The following is a 20927-nucleotide window of genomic DNA, read 5'->3' as shown; positions in this document are numbered from 1 at the left end:
CCTTGGGGTAGACAGGCAAAATCAACCAAGAATAATTCACTTTCTTACAATTTTATAAAGAAGCTTGCCCACTAGATCTACACAAACTCACTGCTAGAGAAATGAGGACGTGTATTTATTTGATTTATTCAGTTCCAAGACCTATCTTAAAAATTCCTGCAGGGCCGGGCGCGGTGGCTCATGCCTGTAATCCCAGCACTTTGGGAGGTAGATGCAGGCAGATCATGAGGTCAGGATATCGAGACTATCCTGGCTAACGTGGTGAAACCCCTTCTCTACTAAAAATACAAAAAATTAGCCAGGCGAGGTGGCAGGTGCCTGTAGTCCCAGCTACTTGAGAGGCTGAGGCAGGAGAATGGCATGAACCCAGGAGGCGGAGCTTGCAGTGAGCTGAGATCAGGCCACTGCACTCCCGCCTGGGCAACAGAGCAAGACTCCATCACAGAAAAAAGGAAGGAGAAGAAGAAGAAGGAGAAGGAGAAGGAGAAGAAGAAAGAAGAAGAAGAAGAAAAGAAGAAGAAGAAAGAAGAAGAAGAAGAAGAAGAAGAAGAAGAAGAAGAAGAAGAAGAAGAAGAAGAAGAAGAAGAAGGTCATTAAAACGTCATAAATAAATAATAGGATGAATACAAAGAAAACCACACCTAAACCTATCTAGTGAAACTGCTAAAATTGAATGGGAGGAGGTGACAGAAAGAGAGAGAGAGAGAGTGAGAGAAAACAAAATCTTTAAAACAGCCACCTAGAAAAGGCTCATTACTTCCAAAAAAGCAATAATAAAATTGACATCTGCCTTCTTAACAGAAACAATGAAAGCCAGAGCCAATCAATTGATATCTCTAAAATGCAAAAAGGAAAATTACTGTTAACCTAGAAGTCTGTATCCAGCAAAAACTTTCCTTCAAGAACTAAGTTAAAATAACATTTCGAGGCAAACTGAGAGAATTCAGCAGTCATAGACCTCCAATGAAAGGATTACTAAATGAGAATTCTTCAGGCAGAAATGAAATAATTACAGATAAATAATCACAGAATAATAATCCCAGATAAATAATCACAGAAGTATAGGAACAAAAGAAGAGAAATGAAGAGGAAAAATATTAGGGCAAATCTAATATAACTGAATTTGCAAAATGAAAACAATAATACCCTATGTGATACAGAATATTGTAAATTAAAATGCACTAATAATTTAATAATCATATTTCTATCTTCAAATCATATTTGCACAGAAGATATGGTATCTATGGCCTACAATATTTTTAGGAACTCATGAAAGTGTTTTCCAAGTTGAAAGATAAAAAACAAACTCCTAGGTGGAAGAAAATGATTTAATGTATAATGTTAATGTATTTGCCTTTATGCCAGAGCAGTCATAAAATATAATTTTTAATATTTTTATGGGGGAAGAGGTTCATGAAAGCAAAAGTGGAAAGGGCTCACAAAAGTCATGAGTGGTCCCAGTTCCCACCTAAACTCCAGGGGTTCTATTGCTGAAATGAAAAAGAGAACAATGAATAGTGGGGACAATTTGTAGTTTCCACTCCAAGCTCTACCTGTGGATGTTCATAACCATAAATGTACTTCTTCACCCATTACAACACACTCCCTAGATCGTCAAAAAGAGACAACTCTAATCCTACCCAGTGACTACATATAGCTCAACATTCAAGGACTCTAGGTCTTGATGTGACTCCTCTATGAACAGGGACCCACAAATTAATAAACAAAACAGGCACCTCCTCCCATACTCAACATGTAAAGGCAGAGTAGGAATGGGAAAGACTAGGGAAATAAGAAGATCAGAAAAAAAAGAAACAAGAAACTCTGCATCTCATAAAGGGGAGGACTTGAACACACTGAACTTTAATGATGAAATCTATAGGGCAGGAAAAACAGACTCCCAGCCCTGGACTGAACTCATTTCTTGATTAGACACTGATTCTGCTCTCCAAACAGCACCAGCTTGCTCTTCATGGCTGATGGGTTTGACCCCTTTATCTATCGTTCGCTGCAGCTTCACTGCATTTGTAGCTAATTTTCTGCTGGAATTGGTTTGAGTTTCCAGGATTGGCCAATTATAGTTGCTTGTAAACTAGGCTTCTGATTTCCTTGCCTGAGTATTGGAAGCAATTTTGGAGGTCAGTAGCTCTGGACCTACGGGAGTAAACCAGGTGAACAAAGACCTTCAATTTTTTATTAACCCCAAACCAGTTCCCATTACCAAAACATATCACCATCTGAATTTCTCAATGGAACTTACATATTTTCTAATTCTACTGGGTTTTATTCTAAATATAATCCCATTTTATTAATATCATCATATTCTTTACTGCTAATGCCAACCTTTCTGACTCTGTGGTGACACTAGAAAGTTGCCTATATTCATATACTTTTTCTAACATCTTAATGGAATTTGAGAAGTAGGAACTTGCAAAATGAGCAATTATCTCTCTTAAATTTAATGTGATTAGGTTTGCATTTCCTGCAGTATTTGTACTACTTTACATTTGTGTATTATTCTTTTATGCATAGATATTTTGGATTTATTAAAGCATGTTCAACTTTAACTGGAATGATAGGAGGACTAATTGCTTCCACTTTGACTGGATTGATCCTTAAGCAGGTAAGAAACATACAGATGTGTAGTTATTTTTCCAATATTAATTGTATAGAGAAAGATTACACACATGAAAAATTGCAGAGAAGATGCCAGAAGGAGATGACTTATGAGTTTTTGCATCATATGAAAATAAATTTGGTCAAATCAGGCATCTCTCCAAATCTACAAATAATACAATTTCTATCTCATTATTTGTCAATTCGATATGTTGAGAACTCTTTAGTAATTGCCCATTGGTACAGAAGTGGACTTCTGTTATTTTTGATAATGAATATATGGATTGATCAATACAGGTATTTGACTGGCTGAGTGGTAATATAAGTAACAAGATACAGTTTTCTCAAAAAAAGAATGAAAAATCACAAGTAAATAAAGTTAAAGACTGACCTAAGTCTGACTATGAAGGCAGACTTCTGTTTTTGCACATGTCATGGACAAAGTTACCTGAAATCTTCCTTTTAAGGACACTGAAAATGCCCTATCAAATTTTAACAGTTATTTTAAATGCATGCCTCATCTGCAAAAAAAGTAAAGCAAAAGAACATTTCACAGATTAAAAATGAAAGAATAGCCTGATTCCAGAGAGGTAAATGACCATTGGAGCCACTGGCTGCCTTGGGTCTTTGCCTATCCTGGGTAATCTATGTATTCAGTTATAATGAACAAGCAGAAGACAAGAGATAACATCCTAAAGCCACTCAAATAAGAAGTGTCAGAATGGAAATGCTGGCATAAATCTGTACTCACAAAGAACTACACCTTCATACCACTAGCACCATGTGGATCACATATAAACTTTATTTGGAGGAACACTTACAACCAAAGGAATGGTAGTGTGTAGATAATTCCTCCAAATGCTCCTTATCCCAAAGTTGGGACAGGGAGAGATGGTCTGCATCCACCATGGCCACATTTCCCATAAAGAAGAGTCTTCCACCACCACAATCTCTGTATTTATGGTATCAGAAAAGAAGAAAGCATCACTAGAACCATAGAAGCTCCCTGGTCAGAGAAGTGGCCTCATTAGAAATGGGAAGCACCAGGTGGCCATGGTCTGTTTCCTCCCTCTGAGCATAGTGCCTTTATTCTTCCATTGAGTTCACTCAGGTGTGCAGAGCCGACTTCCAAAAGTTGTTAGCGGAGCTAATTTCTCTGCAAACATCCAAGATGTGGAAAGAAATGTGGCTCCAGAACTGTCCAAAATTGTCTCTGCCTATAAGTTAACTTAGACAGTTCTCATCTGCCCCTGCCTCAGCTTTAAAAGGAGAGAAAAACTGAATACTCTTCTGAGCATTTGAAATTTGAGTGAATCAAATATTTGGTGACCAGAAGGCAAGCCTGGGAAGTCGATTATTGTAGCTGCAATAACTTTTCTGGTTCTCCTCTTGGGCATTTCCCCACTTCTTTGAAGTTAGATGTATTCTTGTAAGTGATTGTGGCCAATGAAATATGAGAGGAAGTGATATGTGTAAATTCTGAGAAGAAGCATTAGAAACCAGGAGGCTATTCTTTCCCTTTGATGCAGCAACTAGTATTATTCAGAAGGATGACTGCAAGGCTACTAACCAGGATCCAGGAATCCAGGTTATATGGAGCATAACTCCTAGCCAACCCATCATGTACCTTTTGTGTAAACAAAAAACCAAATTCTTGTCATTAAAAGCCACTAAGACTTGAGGGTATTGGTTACTATACTATAACCTACTCTACTCTTGACCTGTCAGGATCTATCCAGAATGAATCCCAGAAAGAATAACTGGTAAAAATAAGAATAAATGGCATGAGATGGGGATAATCCAGTCAGAAAACCCAACATACAACTAACTGGAGTCCCAGAAGATGAAGAGAGAAAATAGGGCAGAGGCTATATATGAAGAGAAAATGATTGTTTTCTAGTTTTCCAGAAATACAGAAATTCACATCTTTAAGAAGCTTATAATCACAAGTAGGATAAAAAAGAAACCAGAAATTGCAGAAAAGCAAAGACAAAAAGAATGTCATACAAGCAATCAGAGAAATCAGAAAGATTGCCTCCAAATGAGCAACAGATAGACTGGTCTCTGACTTCTCAACCTCAAGAAAGGAAGACAGAACACAATAAAATTACATCTTCAGTCTGCTTAGTGAAAATAACTACCAACTTAAATTTGTAAACAGTGAAAATATTTGCCAAAAGAAAGACAACATGTTTCAAGCCAACAAAAACAGGGAATTCAATTCACTAATGGACATTTAAAAGTGTTTTTAGGTTTAAAGAAAGAAAATTAGAGATGCAGAAAAAAATGAAGAGCCCCAAAAGTGGTAAATAAGTGGACAAATCCACTTTTTCACCTATTTGTTTTATTGGGTAAACAAAAGTAATGCCCTGTGGAGTTTAAAAAACACTATATAGAAAGGATAAAATAAACAATAATAAGAGTAAATAAGTCAAGAGAAGATAAATGAGAGTAAATAAGTCAAGAGAAGATAAATGGAGCAAAGTATTTGAAAGACTTCATGCTGTCTTGACAGAGGATAAAAGTACTAAGAGTAGAGTTTGATACATGAAGAAAACACGTTGTAATTTCTAATCTAATAATTAAAAAATAGAAAAAGTACATCAATTTCAAAGTAATAAAGATAAAAATGAAATGATAAACATACCTTATCTAAAAGAAGGCAAAAAAAGGAGAGAAAAAGCAACATAGAACAAGAGGTGCAAATATAAAACAATAAAAATAACTTGGTAAACTAGACGTGCCAGCAGCTACTTTAAATAAGCTAAAAGCTCTAACTAAAAGCAAAAGGTGGCCATATTGGATTAAGAAATAAGCTTAACTCTGTGCTGCTTTCATATAAATATATAATAAAATATAAAGCAACAGAAAAATTGAAATTAACAGAGAAAACAACATTCTATGCAATTTTTAGACAAAAAAGCTACCAAGGCTGTTAATCTCACAGGACACCTTAAGGCAAACAGTATTACTAGAAATAAGGACAATCACTTCATAAAGATATATGACTTAATTGACTGAGAAATATGTATATTTATACATACTTTTATACATATTTCTATGTATATGTATATATGTATACATATATACACACATATATATGTATATTTGCTGTGGGAATTTTGTGTATATATATATGTATACACACACATATATACACACACACACATATATACACATACACACACACACAACATGGAACATTTCTCTCTGAGATTGGAGCATGAAAAAAATGCCTGCTGTCACTATTTATTAATATTAAACATTTTACTATGTCCTAATAAATGAAATAAGACACAGAAATATGAAAGAAGAAATATCATTAACATTTTTACAGGTGGCATTCAAAAAAATCAAAAGACTAAGACCACTTATAAGTTATTAGAATTAATAAGTAGGTTTTGGAATTGTGTCAGATATAGAGTAAATCTATAAATATACATTGTTTTCTAAATACCTGAATAAAGAGTGTGAAAATAAAAATTTTTAAAAGGATACTATTTTCAACACCATAATAAAAATTATATATCTAAGAATAAATTTTATGAATTATTCATATGATCTCCACAAAGAAAAACATAAGAGAGAGACTTAAAGAAATTTTTCAAAAACTGAGTAAATGAAGGGAGATGCCATTTTTATATACTAAAACACTCAAAATTATAAAATATCTCCTTATTCCCCTGAATCAACTGTAGATTCAATGAAATCCCAATCAAAACCCTAAGTTACTTTGTGGAAATTGAAAAGGCTTTTATATAATCGACATGTGTTCACAAAGGGCCAAGAATAACTAAGAGAATCTTGAAGAAGAAAAACTGGAATATTTGTTCTACCTAATATTAAGATACATTACAAAGCTATGAAAATTAATACCTTATGTTATTGGCACAAGTAGACCAGTAGAACTAAAGAAAGAGTGTAGAAAGATCCCACATACGGACATTTAATTTATGACAGAACAGTGCCACCTTTGTCATAAAGAAAGGGCTTATAAAATGGTACTGGGTTAAAGGAATATCATTATGAAGCAAAATAAAATTTAACATATCCCACAACATACAAAAATGTGAAGTAGAGGTAGATTGTACATCTAAAAATTGTAGGCAAAATATAAAGTTTCTAGAGTATAATACGGAAGAATATTTTCATGATCTGACAGGATTATTTCTTAAAAAGGACACTAAAAGTACTAACATAAAGAACAAGACAATAGTGATAAATTTGCATTAAAATTGAGAACTTCTGTTCCTCAAAATGTACCAACAATAGAATAAATAATCAAGTTTGAAAAGATATTTGCAACACATATAACTAACCAAAGGCTTTTAGTAAAAATACATAGTTACTACAAATCAATAAGGAAATGAGAAAAAAAAAAGACATAAGTAGGCACTTTACAAGGTGAAATCCAAATAGCTAATAAATATAGTAAAAGACAAATTAAAAACCACAACTTGCTCACACTACACACCCACTAGATTGGTGGTCTATAATACCAAGGGTAAGTAATGATGTGCTGAAAAGCAAAATTAATGACAAATGCTGGAATGGTAAATTAGTACAACACTTCTGAGCGTAGATATTACCTAGTAAAGTTTAGGTTATGCAATCTTTATGATTCAGTAATTCCACTCCAAGATAAATGAATCTATATACATTGAGGAACATATACAAAAAAAGTTTATACTATGAGGTTGCCAGATTTTGAAAAAAAAAGAAAAAACCCAAGAAGATATAGAGTGTCCAGTTAGATTTGACTTTCAGATAAACAAGAAATAATACAGGACTTTGCTTCATTACCAAAATGCATGGGACATACTTGTACTACCAAATTACTCATTGTTTATCTGAAATTCAAATTTAATCAAATATCCTATTTTTCTCACAATCCTCTCATAGCAGCATTATTTAAAATAGTCCCAAAGTTCCTCGAAAATGATGAGAACAGGCCGGGTGCGGTGGCTCACGCCTGTAATCCCAGCACTTCTGGAGGCAGGTGAATCATCTGAGGTTAGGAGTTTGAGACCAGCCTAGATAGACAACATGGTGAAACCCTGTCTCTACTAAAAATACAAAAAATTAGCCAGGCGTGGTGGCATGTGCTTGGAATCCCAGCTACTTGGGAGACTGAGGCAGGAGAATCACTTGAACCCAGGAGGCAGAAGTTGCAGTGAGCCGAGATTGAGCCACTGCACTCCAGCCTGGGCTACAAAGTGAGACTCTGTCTCAAATAAATAAATAAAATAAAATTAAATTACATTAAATTTAAAATAAATAAAATAGTCCCATTGAGGCAACATTCAAAAATTGTCAGCAACACAGGATGCAAGAGGACAATGGCATAAGAAAACTATTTTTAAGGATACAAGGCCACACAATGTCTCACACTTTAGGGGAAATGAATAAACTATTTAGAGAAGTTAAAAAAAAAAAACAGGAGATGTAATCAGAAAATGAGTGGAAAATAATAATATCAATTATCTTGATTATATTTTTATTATCTTAAAATCAAGGATAAAAGAAAAGAAAAAAATAGAAAGACTATCCATAATAATCAATAGTAAAAAGTTTTTAAGAAATGCCAGAAGAGGGCCAGGTGCAGTGGGTCATGCCTTTAATCCTAGCATTTTGGGAGGCCGAGGTTGGGTGGATTGCTTGAGCCCAGGAGTTCAAGACCAGCCTGGTCAACATGGCAAAACCTCATCTCTCAAAAAAAAAAAAAAAAAAAAAAAAATTAGTTGCACATGGTGGTGCGTGCCTATAGTCCCAGCTAGGAGGCTGAGGTGGGAAAAAATCACTGGAGTCTGGGAGTTCGAGGCTGCAGTGAACCATGATTGTAACATTGAGCTCTAGGCTGGAATACAAAGTGAGACCCTGTCTCAAAAAAAAAAAAAAAAAAGAAAAGAAAAAAGAAAAAAAAAATGCCAAAATACGAACTGTTTGTTTGCATAAGGATGCGGATGGAGACGGAAGATGGGACCAAAAGGAAATGAGAGCTTGCCAAATATTAGCTCTATTATGAAAAAAATAAATATTGATAAAATTTATATATCTGTCTTTCAATTTATACAGTTCAATATGTATCTACTATAAATAGATATATTTAGCTATGTATTCTTAAATCTCTATAGCTATATATTTTGATCTACCTGTCAAGATAGCTATTTCAACTCGAGCATACATCTGAAGAATAATGTTTAATGAGTAATATAGATAACTTTTATAAACCAGTAGAAGAAAGCTCATTCTCTTCCAAATGAATCCAAAACTTAAAAAAATAAAGCATTGCAATGGAAATTATGAAATAATATGGGAGTAATAAATCTTAACAAAGTAATAGTTATGATAGATGAAAGTATGTTAAATTTGCCAATTAAAATATGAAGACACTCTTTATCTATATATGCTTACAGGATACAATAATATGTCGGCTACATAAGATACCTTGAAAAGATGCAGAAAACTTTGAAATAATAGATCAGATTGAAAAAAATGAGTTAATTATGAACTACAAGAAGCTAGTAAACAATATCTGATGAAAATAGAATTTTAAACAACATGTATATAGTAGAAAGATAAAAGTGATTATTTTATAAAGTAAAGTGATGATGTTTTTGGCTATGTATAAGTGTGTTTTTCCATATTTGTTAAGTGACTTGAGTCTACATTTTTAATATTACATTTTAAATGTTACAAAACAAAAAAACAAGAGCAATAATTTACAATTACTTTGAATTTTAATTCCTTAGGATCCAGAATCCGCCTGGTTTAAAACCTTCATCCTGATGGCAGCCATTAATGTGACTGGCCTAATTTTCTACCTTATAGTTGCTAAAGCAGAAATTCAGGACTGGGCTAAAGAAACACAACACACACGTCTCTGAAGGTGAGAAGTGATCAGATTAAGGACAATTTTTGAAACTGGGAATGCAGTAGACAGAGGAGTTAAGGATGACTCCTCAGATGGGGAGGAATAAGGGGTGCAGGTTTGGAGGCGAGGAGACCATGTTAAGCCTGAGAATATTAGACATCCTGATGGAAATGGCTGTGGAACTCTGTGGGGATGCTAAGGCTGCAGATATACATTTGGGAAGCTGGGCCTCTTTAACATCAAAAGGTGAGGATGAAAAAGAGACGTTTGCAAAAAAGACTAGGAAGGGCCTTCAACGAACTCGGAAGAACAGTTGTAAAACGGAGACTCGAAGTGAAAAAGGTTGGGAGCAAGGACCTTTGGCAAGTGCTATAATACCAAGACATTAAATTATATAAGGTCTAAGAATTTACAAATGGGTTAGGCAAGAGAAACTTTAAAGGTAACCCTGACTAAAATGATTTTCAAATGAATGATGGAGACAAAGAGTCCATTAAGGTGTGTTCAAGGTATGATACTGTGCTTTGCTTATGTAAACTCTATCAGTGGTAAATAAATGGTGGGAGAAATGTCTCTTTGTAGAATAATTTTGGCTAATGCATAAATAAGAATTGAAAGATGTGGAATATCCTTATTTTGCAACCCTCAATAAATTAAGAGATCCAGGTGTTGAATATCAATAATCATTGGTATCACAAAAAGAGAGGCATGAAGACATTATATACCTTCTGATGAAACAACACACCACCACTAATGTCTTGCTAAGAAAATCCAACTGAATCTCATCAAACCTTGGATACAGCTACCGTTTTGGAAGAAGTACAGAAAACAGAGAATATGTTCGAAAAAATCCAAGTGTATCATTAGCAAATCTAAACTGTAGGAGATTTTACAGGTCAAAAGGCTCAGGTTCTTTAATAAATAAATTACATATAAAGAAAAATAGGGAGGCCGAGGCGGGTGGATCATGAGGTCAGGAGTTCAAGACCAGCCTGGCCAAGATGGTGAAACCCTGTCTCTACTAAAAATACAAAAATTAGCCAGGCGCGGTAGCGGGCGCCTGTAATCCCAGTTATTCAGGAGGCTGAGGCAGGAGAATCTCTTGGACTCAGGAGGCAGAGGCTGTGTTGAGCTGAGATCACTGCACTCTAGCCTGGGTGAGAGAACAAGACTCCGTCTCAAAAAAAAAAAAAAAAAAAATAGGGAGTAGAAATGGATGCTCTAGATTAGAAAGAACTTAAATGATGTAACAGATTTTTAAATATTGGCAAAATGAAACACTATAAAGGTATACATGTGGATAAGTCTATAAAGAAATACAGAAAAATAGATTATTATAAATATCAAAGAAGTTTAGGGGCAGGGAGTGACCATTTGAAGAACTTCGGGAATCTTGGCAATATTCTATTTTTCATGTCCAGACTAGTGCCTACAAACATTTATCCTATAATAATTCATTGAGCCAAATATTTGTGCAATTTTCTGTGTCTCTGTGTTTTATTTTATAGTATGAAAAGAGAGATCAAAAGAGAGAGAATACTGTCTGAGGAAACTGAGACAGCCAGGATAGGCATTCCTATAAAGGAAATCAGAGAAGTGGTGTGGTAGCTGTAAAGGGATGTAGAACCAAGGAAGGTTTTGTTTGTTTGTTTTTCGTTTGTTTCAGAAGATAGATGCAATAGCATATAAGGTGATGGTATAATTCAATAATGAGGTTCCACAATGTAGGAGATAAGGCACAATGACAGAATTAAAAAGTACTTGACTCATCTGGAAGGGATGAAATTCAAGCACCACAGCAGGGGTTGGCCTTGGGTGGAAACCTAGAGCTTACCTACAGTGGCAGAGAGAAGGCAGTGTTGTATATGTGATGGGTTAGTATATAGGTTGGCATCTCATCTGTGCAATAAGCAATGAGGTTCTCAGTTAAGAGAGAGGGGCTGAGAGACAAGGAAATGAAGAAAATATATATTGGTAAAGAAGGTAAAATTACCATCATGAGCAGATGATATGGTTGTCTACTTAGAAAATCCAAGTGGGTTGACTGGAAAACTACACAAACAATAATGAATTCAATAAGTTTCCTGGAAAATTTATTAATAAATAAATTTGTCACCTTAAACAAAAATAGCCAGTTAACAAATTTATTGGAAGAAATGATCCAAATGATGTTTGAAGAAAATTTTCTTTTAAAAATAGGATCTCACTCTGTTGCCCAGGCTGGAGTACAGTGGTGCAATCATAACTCACTGTAGCCTCAATCCCCTGGGCTCAAGCAATCCTTGTGCCTCAGCCTTCTGGGTAGCTGGGACTATAGGCATGCAACACTACACCCAGCTAAAGGAGGAAAGTTGATAGTGTCACTCAAAAATGAAACTGAGTCAGTATTAAATTGATCTAGTATTGCAAGTACTAAAAATTCCCATAATGGTGTACTCACAAAAATTTGCCAAGATGCAAGCATAACTCAAGATTGTTGATTTAGAAATGGCAAAAATCTGGATATGAAATTAAGCATGTTTGCCAATGCAGCCTTATTAATACATTTTGTTTAAGTAAATGGAATATAACCAGCAGTTTAAAAATACAAAAGCTTATCTGAATATTTTAATGTAGAAATATCTGAGATTGTCCTTATAAATAAGCATATAACAGCACTAGAAAATATCCCATAGACGTTAGCGAAGGTTTATCCTCTGTTTCCAAGACACAGAGTGGGGCACAGCTATGAGAACAATCACTTTACTTTATTCATATTCCATAAATCTTATTTGTTTTGTATATATTTGACCTGTTAAATATTGAAAGTTATACCAAAGTTTTCCATTATTATTTCTATCCATTTTTCTTTTTATGTCTGCTTTGGCAGTTACTATTGAATACTATATTCTGATGTTACAGTTTCAAAAAGATTTTGATGAGTATATCTTAATTTGAAATTTACTTTTGACTTTATAAACTTACGAATCCTTCCCATTCCATAATTTTTACTTTTAATTTACTTTCTGATATTGATATGACAACCTTAAATTGTGGGTGTGGGTGTGTACTTATTTTAGATTCCCTGGAAGACTTTTGCATTGCCTTTAAATTCCACCTTCCTGAGTCATTTTATTTAATGTTTTTCTTGCAGAGGGTATATAGCTGGGTTCAATTATTTCATCCACTTTGAGAGCCGTCTCCTTTGTATAGATGACTTCAATCCAACTGCAGTTATTGTCATTACAAATATACTTCATTTTCTAGCATCTTATTTTCTATTCCCTTAAAAAAAATCCTCCTTATCTTTTTGTTCCTTCTCCTCCTCCTGCCTCCTTGCCTGCCTCTAGCAATTTAGATTTGTAGAATATTTTAAATTTTGATTGTGCTTATGCTCTCTAACTCTTCTTTGAAAATGTGTTCATTTTTTCTATTTACATGCTATATTCTTTTTCTGCTTTTTTCTCCTTCCAAAATATCAAACACATTCAATGTTTCTAATTATTTTTCTTTGGTTCAGGCTAATTCTATGTAAGCCTGTAATTCCCCAAAGAGGATGTGGGTAGAATTTCCTCCATTCTCCTTTCTGTTTACCTGGTTGCCCTTGGCATCTTTCCATCAGGCTGGCAGTGGAGGTTTTAAATTCTCATTTTAGATATTAGGCTAAGTGGCAGAGGGGCTCTGGGAACACCAGTATGGATAGTGCCATAGTGCAGGAGGTATTCTGGGCCTTGCTGTTTGTGTTGCTGTGCTGATGGTTGTTTCTTCAACGACCTGTATCCTCAGGGCTGTCAGCCATTCAGCAGCACACAGGCATTTTATTCGTGGAATCAGCAGTATTTTACCTGTCACTCTCAAACTGACACATTGCTGCAAAGCTGGTTACCTTACAACTTTGCCTTGTAATTTTAGAAGTTAGAAGAAAATAAGAAAAGGCAGAATCATGGCCTTGCATTTCTCCTGTAGCCTAGAAGCCATTGCCAATATGCCTGGCACACCAGGATTGCAAAAGTCCATTGGTTCTCAGATGCCCTGCCTCCTACCCAGCCTCACCCAGGAGGAAGTCGCTTCGCAGCCCTGGAACTGCTCTTTCCACCTCTCTCTTCCCTCTGAATGTACCAAGTTCATGAGTTTAGTAGACAGCTGTGAGTTGATTTCCAATGTCACCCTTTATTTTGGCCCTCAGTGTTTTGAATTTATTATAGTAAATAGTCCTTGTTGATTTGGGTATGAGGTAGTTCTCTAGGTTTTGTAATGTTCTATTTTTGCTTCTTTAAATTTATTTCAGTGGATCCTAGGGACAATAGTTGAATAAGGGGCATGCATTGTGCTTGTGGTAGTTCCTTTACAGTGGGGCTTCTCAATCTCTTGTGTAATGAACCACAACTCAGAATATAATGCAGAGGATTCTAAAGGAGACTAATTATGTTGAAATAGTTATCAAGATACTAAAAAGCATGTTTATGATAACATGATTTTTATTAGTGCTTTAGTTTTAAAACAGTATTGAACAAAACAAAGTATTTTGAGATATTAGCAATAATTGTCTGAATACAAGTTCTCTAAAGAGAAATTTAGAGGAAAGAGGCTATCCTAGTGAACAGTTTGTGAACAGGGAGAGGCAGATTTAAGGTGCAGTCTAAAGAACAAAAGGAGAGTTTACCGTTTATAAAGTTCCCTCCCACGTTCCCACTCAGGTCCACTTACGCAAATGCATGATTCAGAGTTGCTTAGTTCTGAGAGGTTGTCACTTGCTGAATTCTGATTGATCAACTCAGGCCACAGTCTATTTGTTGGTTCAGGCACATAAACAGGAACAAGCCACTATGAACTTCCCAAAGTTAAGAAGGTGTGTGGGTTTTATGAAAACTCAAAGTGCGTGTGTGACCTCTAGTCAGCAAATGACTGCTTGGCTCTATTTTGATTTTAAGCCCAGTTAGCCAATCAGCATCCAACTTGAAGGATTTGTTCTTTCGTAGTTCACAATTGTAATGTCATAGGAAAATACCTGTGATTTTTATTGATATCTAAGTCCTCAGTACTACCACTGCTATGATGTATTGCCTTCATTCATAATGGAAGGAAATGTTAAATTTTAGTCAGATGTTAAGGAATAAAGATGTAATTTTTTTCTATGTAAATTCACAGACCCTAGATTAAGAATCCCTGCTATCTAATATTCATTCAGACAGTAAATAAACATATTTAAGCACTTTTGTAGGTGCTGGGATAGAGCAGTCAGCAACATCATCAGGACTTCAGTGCCTAAAAGAGCTTCACATTTTGATAGGGGGAAACAAATAGCTATATTTAAACAGGATAATTCCAGGCACTGATATACTAAAAAGAATATGAAATAGGGTAACACGATAGAGCATGTTCAGGAGGGCTGTTTTTGCTAGAGGTCAGTGAGTATTCCGAGGATAAGAAATAATGTGCCTCTCCTTCTCATCACTGAAGTCTCAACACAAATGTCACCTACTGGGCAAAATTTGTTCTCACTTGCACCCAGCTCTCACTGTTCTATCCCAGCACCTATAAAAGTGCTTAAATGTATTTCTTTACTGTCAGAATGAATATCAGAAAGCAGGGATTCTTAATCTAGGGTCTGTGAATTTACATACTCTGGGAAAGAGTATTCCAAGCATAAAAAATAACCAAGGAAAGTAATCTGGGATGAGAGTGAGCTCAGTATTCCTAAGAGGGAGAATGGAGGGCAGGGTGGTTGGAATCTCATAAGTAAAGAGAGATAAACTGTGTAAGTGGTTAAGGTTAAGTGGTTAATGTAGTGCTTCCAGGTCATGGCAAAAGCTTGTTTTGCATCCAATTCTGTCTATAATCAAATCCATTGGATACTTTTGAGAGGAGTGACTTTCCTGATCAATGATTTATAAAGATCATTTTTGCCACCTTCTAGAGGAAGGACTTTAGGAAAACAAGAGTAAAGGCAGGGAGACCAGGACAGATGCTGTTTCAGAGGTTCAAGTGAGAGATGTTGGCAGTGCAGACTGGGATGTAGGCAGGGGAGATGGTGAGAAGCAGCCAGATTCAGATAAGTTCTGGAGGTACAGTAGGCCAGACAAGGCAGGGAGATTGTGAACTATGCGGAAAGAGAAGAAACAAGGATAGGACCTAGATTTTGGCTTTAGCAACTAAAGAGTGTTTATTACTGAGATTGGAAAGCTTGACAGGGAGGAGGATGGGGTAGGATTTTGTCCACATTAAATTGAAACGTTTCAGAGATCAAAAGGAAGCCACTGGTTTTATAGTAAAGGTTCCTGTTCAGGTTCTCATCCGGTTCGTTTATGCAAGTGAAGGATGTTGGGTCAGCATGATCCTGATGGGGGTCTTTTGCAGACAGTTGTTAAAACAGGCTAGAACAGTTTTAAAGGGGAGTCAAATGTATAGCCCAAATATGTGGAAGACTTGTAGACTGGTCTCGAACTCCTCACCTCAAGTGATTCGCCTGCCTTGTCCTACCAAAGTGCTGGTATTATAGGCGTGAGCCACCGTGTCAGGCCCCACCTAGCTTTTCAATCAGGCTCATTTATGTAAATAAAAAATTGAAACACGTTTAGTTGTGATTGGTGAGCGTAGCTGATTTCTGATTGGTTGGCAAAAATGAGTTCTGGTTGGTCAATACAGCTGAACTCTGATTGATTGACTGAGGCTGCTGAGCTCTGATTGGTTGGTTCAGGTGAATGCTGGAAGTCCCAAATATAAAAGATGCAGATTTTCAGGGAACTGAGAGTACGTGTGTGACTCCTACCTGGTCAGAAAATTGCTTCTTGGCTGTATTTTAAACTTAGGCCCAGTTAGCCACCTGGGATCCATCTTGAAGAATTGGCTTGAAGGATTCACATTTGTTCACTATGTAAATAGATTTTTAACAGTAGATTTAGGTGAATGTGTTCGGGTCTGCAAAGAGAAATGGACTGTACAGTTCTATTCCTTGAAGGCAGAAACAGAGAATGAAGCCACGTGAGTAGTAGGAAATGTTCCCGCCACCTTTGCACCTGCAAATGGACTCGGTCACTTCACAGGCCTATTTCTCCTTCAGACATCGTCACAGCCATATGGGCAATGGGCAGGAAAGAATTTCAGGACTGTGGTAGTATTTTAACCTCCTGTAGGCCTTTAAAATGCTCTGTGTTAACCACTTAAAGCATTCAGTGGCTTTGGAGTCATCCAGAAGGTGTGAGCTCACGCAGAGCCAAAAAGGAGAGAAAGAAGAGTGTTTCCTTCTAGACAATTCATAGTCTTTAGTTCATCTGTAGACGTTTATTGCGTGGCTTAAGTCAGGATTTGGGTTTGTTTAACTAGTGTTTGAATTTTACCACCATTGTTTTTTAAAAAATAATTTGTGTTTTCCTCTCTGACTTAAAATACCAACTTTTAGTAAAAGGAATCTCTGTATATTTATGTCTATTTCTGGGCTTAATATTTAGTTTAATATCTATTACTAGACCTGTTATACAATATATTCAGTGGTCTAAATTTTAATATATGTAAACATCAGGCAGGTCAAAAAACACATCATTTTTACTTTTGAAAATATTATTTTCTAGTATCAGCTGTTTATTCTTCCAGGAAAGTTTATAATCAGTGGACCGTATTTAAAAAGACCTATAGCAGTGTTTTCAGAGTTGCACTGAATTGCAATAAATCCATTGGGAAGAAATTGGTAGTTATGAGAGTACTCAACATCAATATTCAATATCAGTAGTAGTCAATAATACTGATATAAGAACATAATAAGACTGCCACTGCTGAACTTGGCTTCAGGTTTTCCTCAGTCAAGTATTAGGTTGCTTCTTGCATTTCCTATGCATTTCTTAACAAAACTTAAGGCTGTTATCTTATATTTTCTGAATTTGATTTTTATTCATTGTATTTTCAGGAATATTGGAAAGATATCATTTGAATATATTTAATTTTTTAACTGAAAAAACTATTGCTAAGCTATCTTGTTAGTATGGTTTTGAATAATAGATTCTTGTGTTTTAGGGTGGATGATCCTCATCATTTGCAAATAATAACAATAATAATGGGCTAATATTGGGATTCCATTATTCTTTATGGCTTTAATTGCACAGCCTCTGGGCATATTCTTAAATAATAAATTGGGTGTTAATTTAAAATAGGCATTTAATTATGTTAATGAATTGTCTTTTTGTTCTTTTTTAGATTGAAAATCAAAAACCAAGAATAGAAATTGAGTTTTGTTAAATGTGTTTGTAGCTTCTATTCAGATGATTGTATATTTTTCTTTGTTGTGATTTATTAATAAAATATATTTTTAATATTAAAATCAGACTTCCATTCCTGATATTAAAACTTTTTAGATCAAAGAAAGTTAATATTACAAGGACCTTGGGATTAGTTTGATGGGACAATGGAGCATTATATTTAGTTCTGAACTTCTTAGTATCAAAAATAAAATAGAAAATGCAATTAAAAAATAAAATAGAAGCTCTTTGTCTAATAAAAATATATCAACAACATTGCTTTGACGGAAGCAAAGCTTTCCTGGGACTGAATTCTTCGAGTGAATAATGTTGTGGACGGAACATAAATAGGAGTAAGAGCTTCTCCACCGTCTTCCAGACCCATGGATCTGGGCTTTATTAATCTATTGGGGTATTAAATCAGATGTTTACCAAATACCTGGATGGAGTATTGTTAACGTTATAACCATTGAATTGAACAAAGATGATTTAAGGGATGTAATCAAAATGCAATTCTATTTTTTATCTCCTACCTTCACTATTAGTTTAACTTGAAAAAAATCTCAGGGTACAGGAAAGTTTTTAAGAGTAGTACAATGAGCTTTTTTTCCTTAACCATTTGAGGGTAAGTTGCTAGCATGATGCCCTCACCATCATCTCCACACCACTCACACACTTTAGGGTATCCTACAAACAAGGACATTTTTCTACTTAACCACAAAACAACCATCAACATCAGGTAACTAATGCTGATACATTTCTACCATGTAATTCTGAGACCTCACTCACATTTCATCAATTGTATCAGTGATATTCTTTTCGGCCAAAAGATTCACTTCAGAATCTTTTGGCCAAATGTTGCATCTAGTTGCCATGTCTCTTTAGTTTCTTTAACTCTAGAATTGTTCTTAGTCTTTCCTTGACTTTGATGACACGATTAGAGAGTGCAGGCTAGTTATTTTGTAGAAGTTCCTCAGTGTAGGTTTCTTTGATGTTTTCACATGATTAAATTCAGGTTAGGGATACCACAAAGATGTCCCTGTGTTCTTCTCAGGTCATTATACCAGGAGTCATATGATGCTGATATGTACCATTTCTGGCTCTTCATTTCAATAAGGTGGGGCCTATCAGGTTTTGTCTCTGCAAAGTTACTCCTTCTCCCATTGAAATTAACAGGTAGTTTGCTAATTTGGAACTATGTAAATATTCACGTACTTTGGAACTATGTAAATCTTTCATCCTACATCAGACTTTCAATTTATTCACTTATTGATTTTAGTAAAGCTCATAGTTTTCTGTTTTATTTAGTGATTTATAATATATTACTATTTTTGTTTACTTTGATGCCCAATTTATCTCAATTTTGGCCAGTTGGAGGTTCTTCGTCATTCTTTGAGCACTTTCTTACTTACTTTGTGGCACAAAACAAAATTCCAGAGTCGTCTTGCATTTTTCCCTGACCAAGCCCTGAAATCAGCCCTCACTCTAAGAAGCTCTAGTTCCTAATGTTTGAGAATTGTATTTAGAAACCAAGATCTCAGTGGTGGATGTGTTCATAGCTTCTGGGGCCTCTGCCCTCAGGTCCACTAGGTAGACAAAGTTAGGGACTATATGTGTATCCATACATATCTACCTACCTACCTACCTACCTACCTACCTATATTTCTATTGATACCCATGAACTTACACCAGTACTTCCATTCCAATCTAACACAAAGTTTCTTCAAGTTTTCTACTTTTCCATATTTTTAACTTTCTTTTCCAGCAGTGAGCTCCTACTAGCCTTACTGTTTGTATTTACTTTGTCAATCCCCTTGTGTGCCACCATCATCCCATTTCCAGACATCCTTCTCATTCTTTTCCCAGGCCTACACCCCTCACTCTTATGCCCCCTTGTGGATGCCCTCCTTTCCTGCCCATGCTCTGATTCCCTGACACAGGCCACACCTCTTGGACCAAGGCAACCTTCCTCATCTCTGTTGGACACTGACATCTTTGCTAAATTGCACAACTTTGCCTAGAAGCTTTCCTCAACTCACTTCAGTGGATGAGGCTGTCACCCAGCTCAGACACCCTCTGCACCTGGTCAGGCTTCAGCATCCTTATGCCAGGCTGTCCTCCTGCATGAATACAATCCTCAACCTGCACAGGCTTCAGCATCTTTATGCCAGGCTGTCCTCCTGCATGAATACAATCCTCACCCTGCACAGGCTCTGACACCTCTCACTGGGCCACTGTGGCTCCCCGCACTGTGTCCTGCTGGAGCATCCCCAGGTTAGCCATTAAGCAAAATAAGCTTGTGTTTAGGGCACCAAGAAAAGAGGGCACCACAGAGCTTTCCCCCAGCTGTCATGCCCTTAAGTCTTTCACTGGTCATATGATGTTAATAACATTTTTTGTAATTGTCTTTATTTGCTGTTTAGATTTAATCTAAAATTTTTTCAAAAGTGCTCTTTGGCATGGTGAGTGACTAAAGTTTAAAAGTTTAATTTGAAGGTGATATCAGATATAACATTTGTATCTGTCTCATGCTCTGAGGGTTTTGCCTCCCTGAAAGCTAGCTGGGTCTGGCTAGCATTTAACTCATCAGCTGATTTGTTTAAGGAACACTTAAGGTCTTTATTTTAAGAAATGGAAGGACCAAGTGTGTTACAGAACCACCAGATTCATATTCCCACTACTCAGTAACAAACTAATGCACTCAGCACATAGGTTTTGCAGCAGAGAAAGAATTTAATGAACGCAGGGTGACCAAGCAAGATTGGGCGAATCCTCAGAGGGATCTCCATTTCCAGAGGAAACTCCTTTTCCCCCAAGGACTTCTGTGCTGGGATTTTTAAGGGAGTCTTGGAGGGCAAGGGCTAGAAAACTGAGGTTACTGAGTGGTCAGGGTAAGGGGGATGAAGTCATCAGGATGTATACTTTCGTGAGCCAGCTCCCTGTGGGGTCCTGTAGACCAGCTGACACAGTAGTTTCACTGATAGGCAGGACCTGAAAGAATAACTCAAATAGAAAACTTAACATTTCACAATGCTTAAGTTGTTATCTGCAGAGCAGCTAAGGGTGGATGCCCTCCTGCCCATGCTCTATAATCTTTTGACAAGGTCTACCTGATTTTGAGGCAGTAGGCAACAAATAACTCTGAGAAAGCAGGAGAGAATAAGCTGACTTCATGATTAATGCTGGATGTGCTGCAAGCTTGGTTATTTTCATTTCTCCCCCTCCCTTCT

General features: G+C 36.1%; 1 protein-coding gene across 2 annotated transcripts in view; it reads left to right on the top strand.

The window, feature by feature from the left end:
• SLC17A1 (solute carrier family 17 member 1) overlaps positions 1 to 9585 on the top strand; it is a 38616-nt gene extending 29031 nt beyond the window's left edge. The window contains exons 11-12 of one of the 2 annotated variants that reach the window (XM_030817405.1): positions 2533 to 2623; positions 9369 to 9585. In XM_030817405.1, coding sequence (XP_030673265.1) covers positions 2533 to 2623; positions 9369 to 9503 — 226 coding nt within the window. In that variant the 3' untranslated portion in view covers positions 9504 to 9585. The remainder of the gene's footprint in view (positions 1 to 2532; positions 2624 to 9368) is intronic. The other variant, XM_030817406.1, reaches the window with a different exon arrangement.
• The last annotated feature ends 11342 nt before the right edge of the window (positions 9586 to 20927 follow it).

The sequence above is a fragment of the Nomascus leucogenys genome, chromosome 8 (assembly GCF_006542625.1).
Source record: "Nomascus leucogenys isolate Asia chromosome 8, Asia_NLE_v1, whole genome shotgun sequence".
In the NCBI taxonomy this organism is placed as follows: Eukaryota; Metazoa; Chordata; class Mammalia; order Primates; family Hylobatidae; genus Nomascus; species Nomascus leucogenys.
This window is presented reverse-complemented; position numbering and strand designations above follow the sequence as displayed.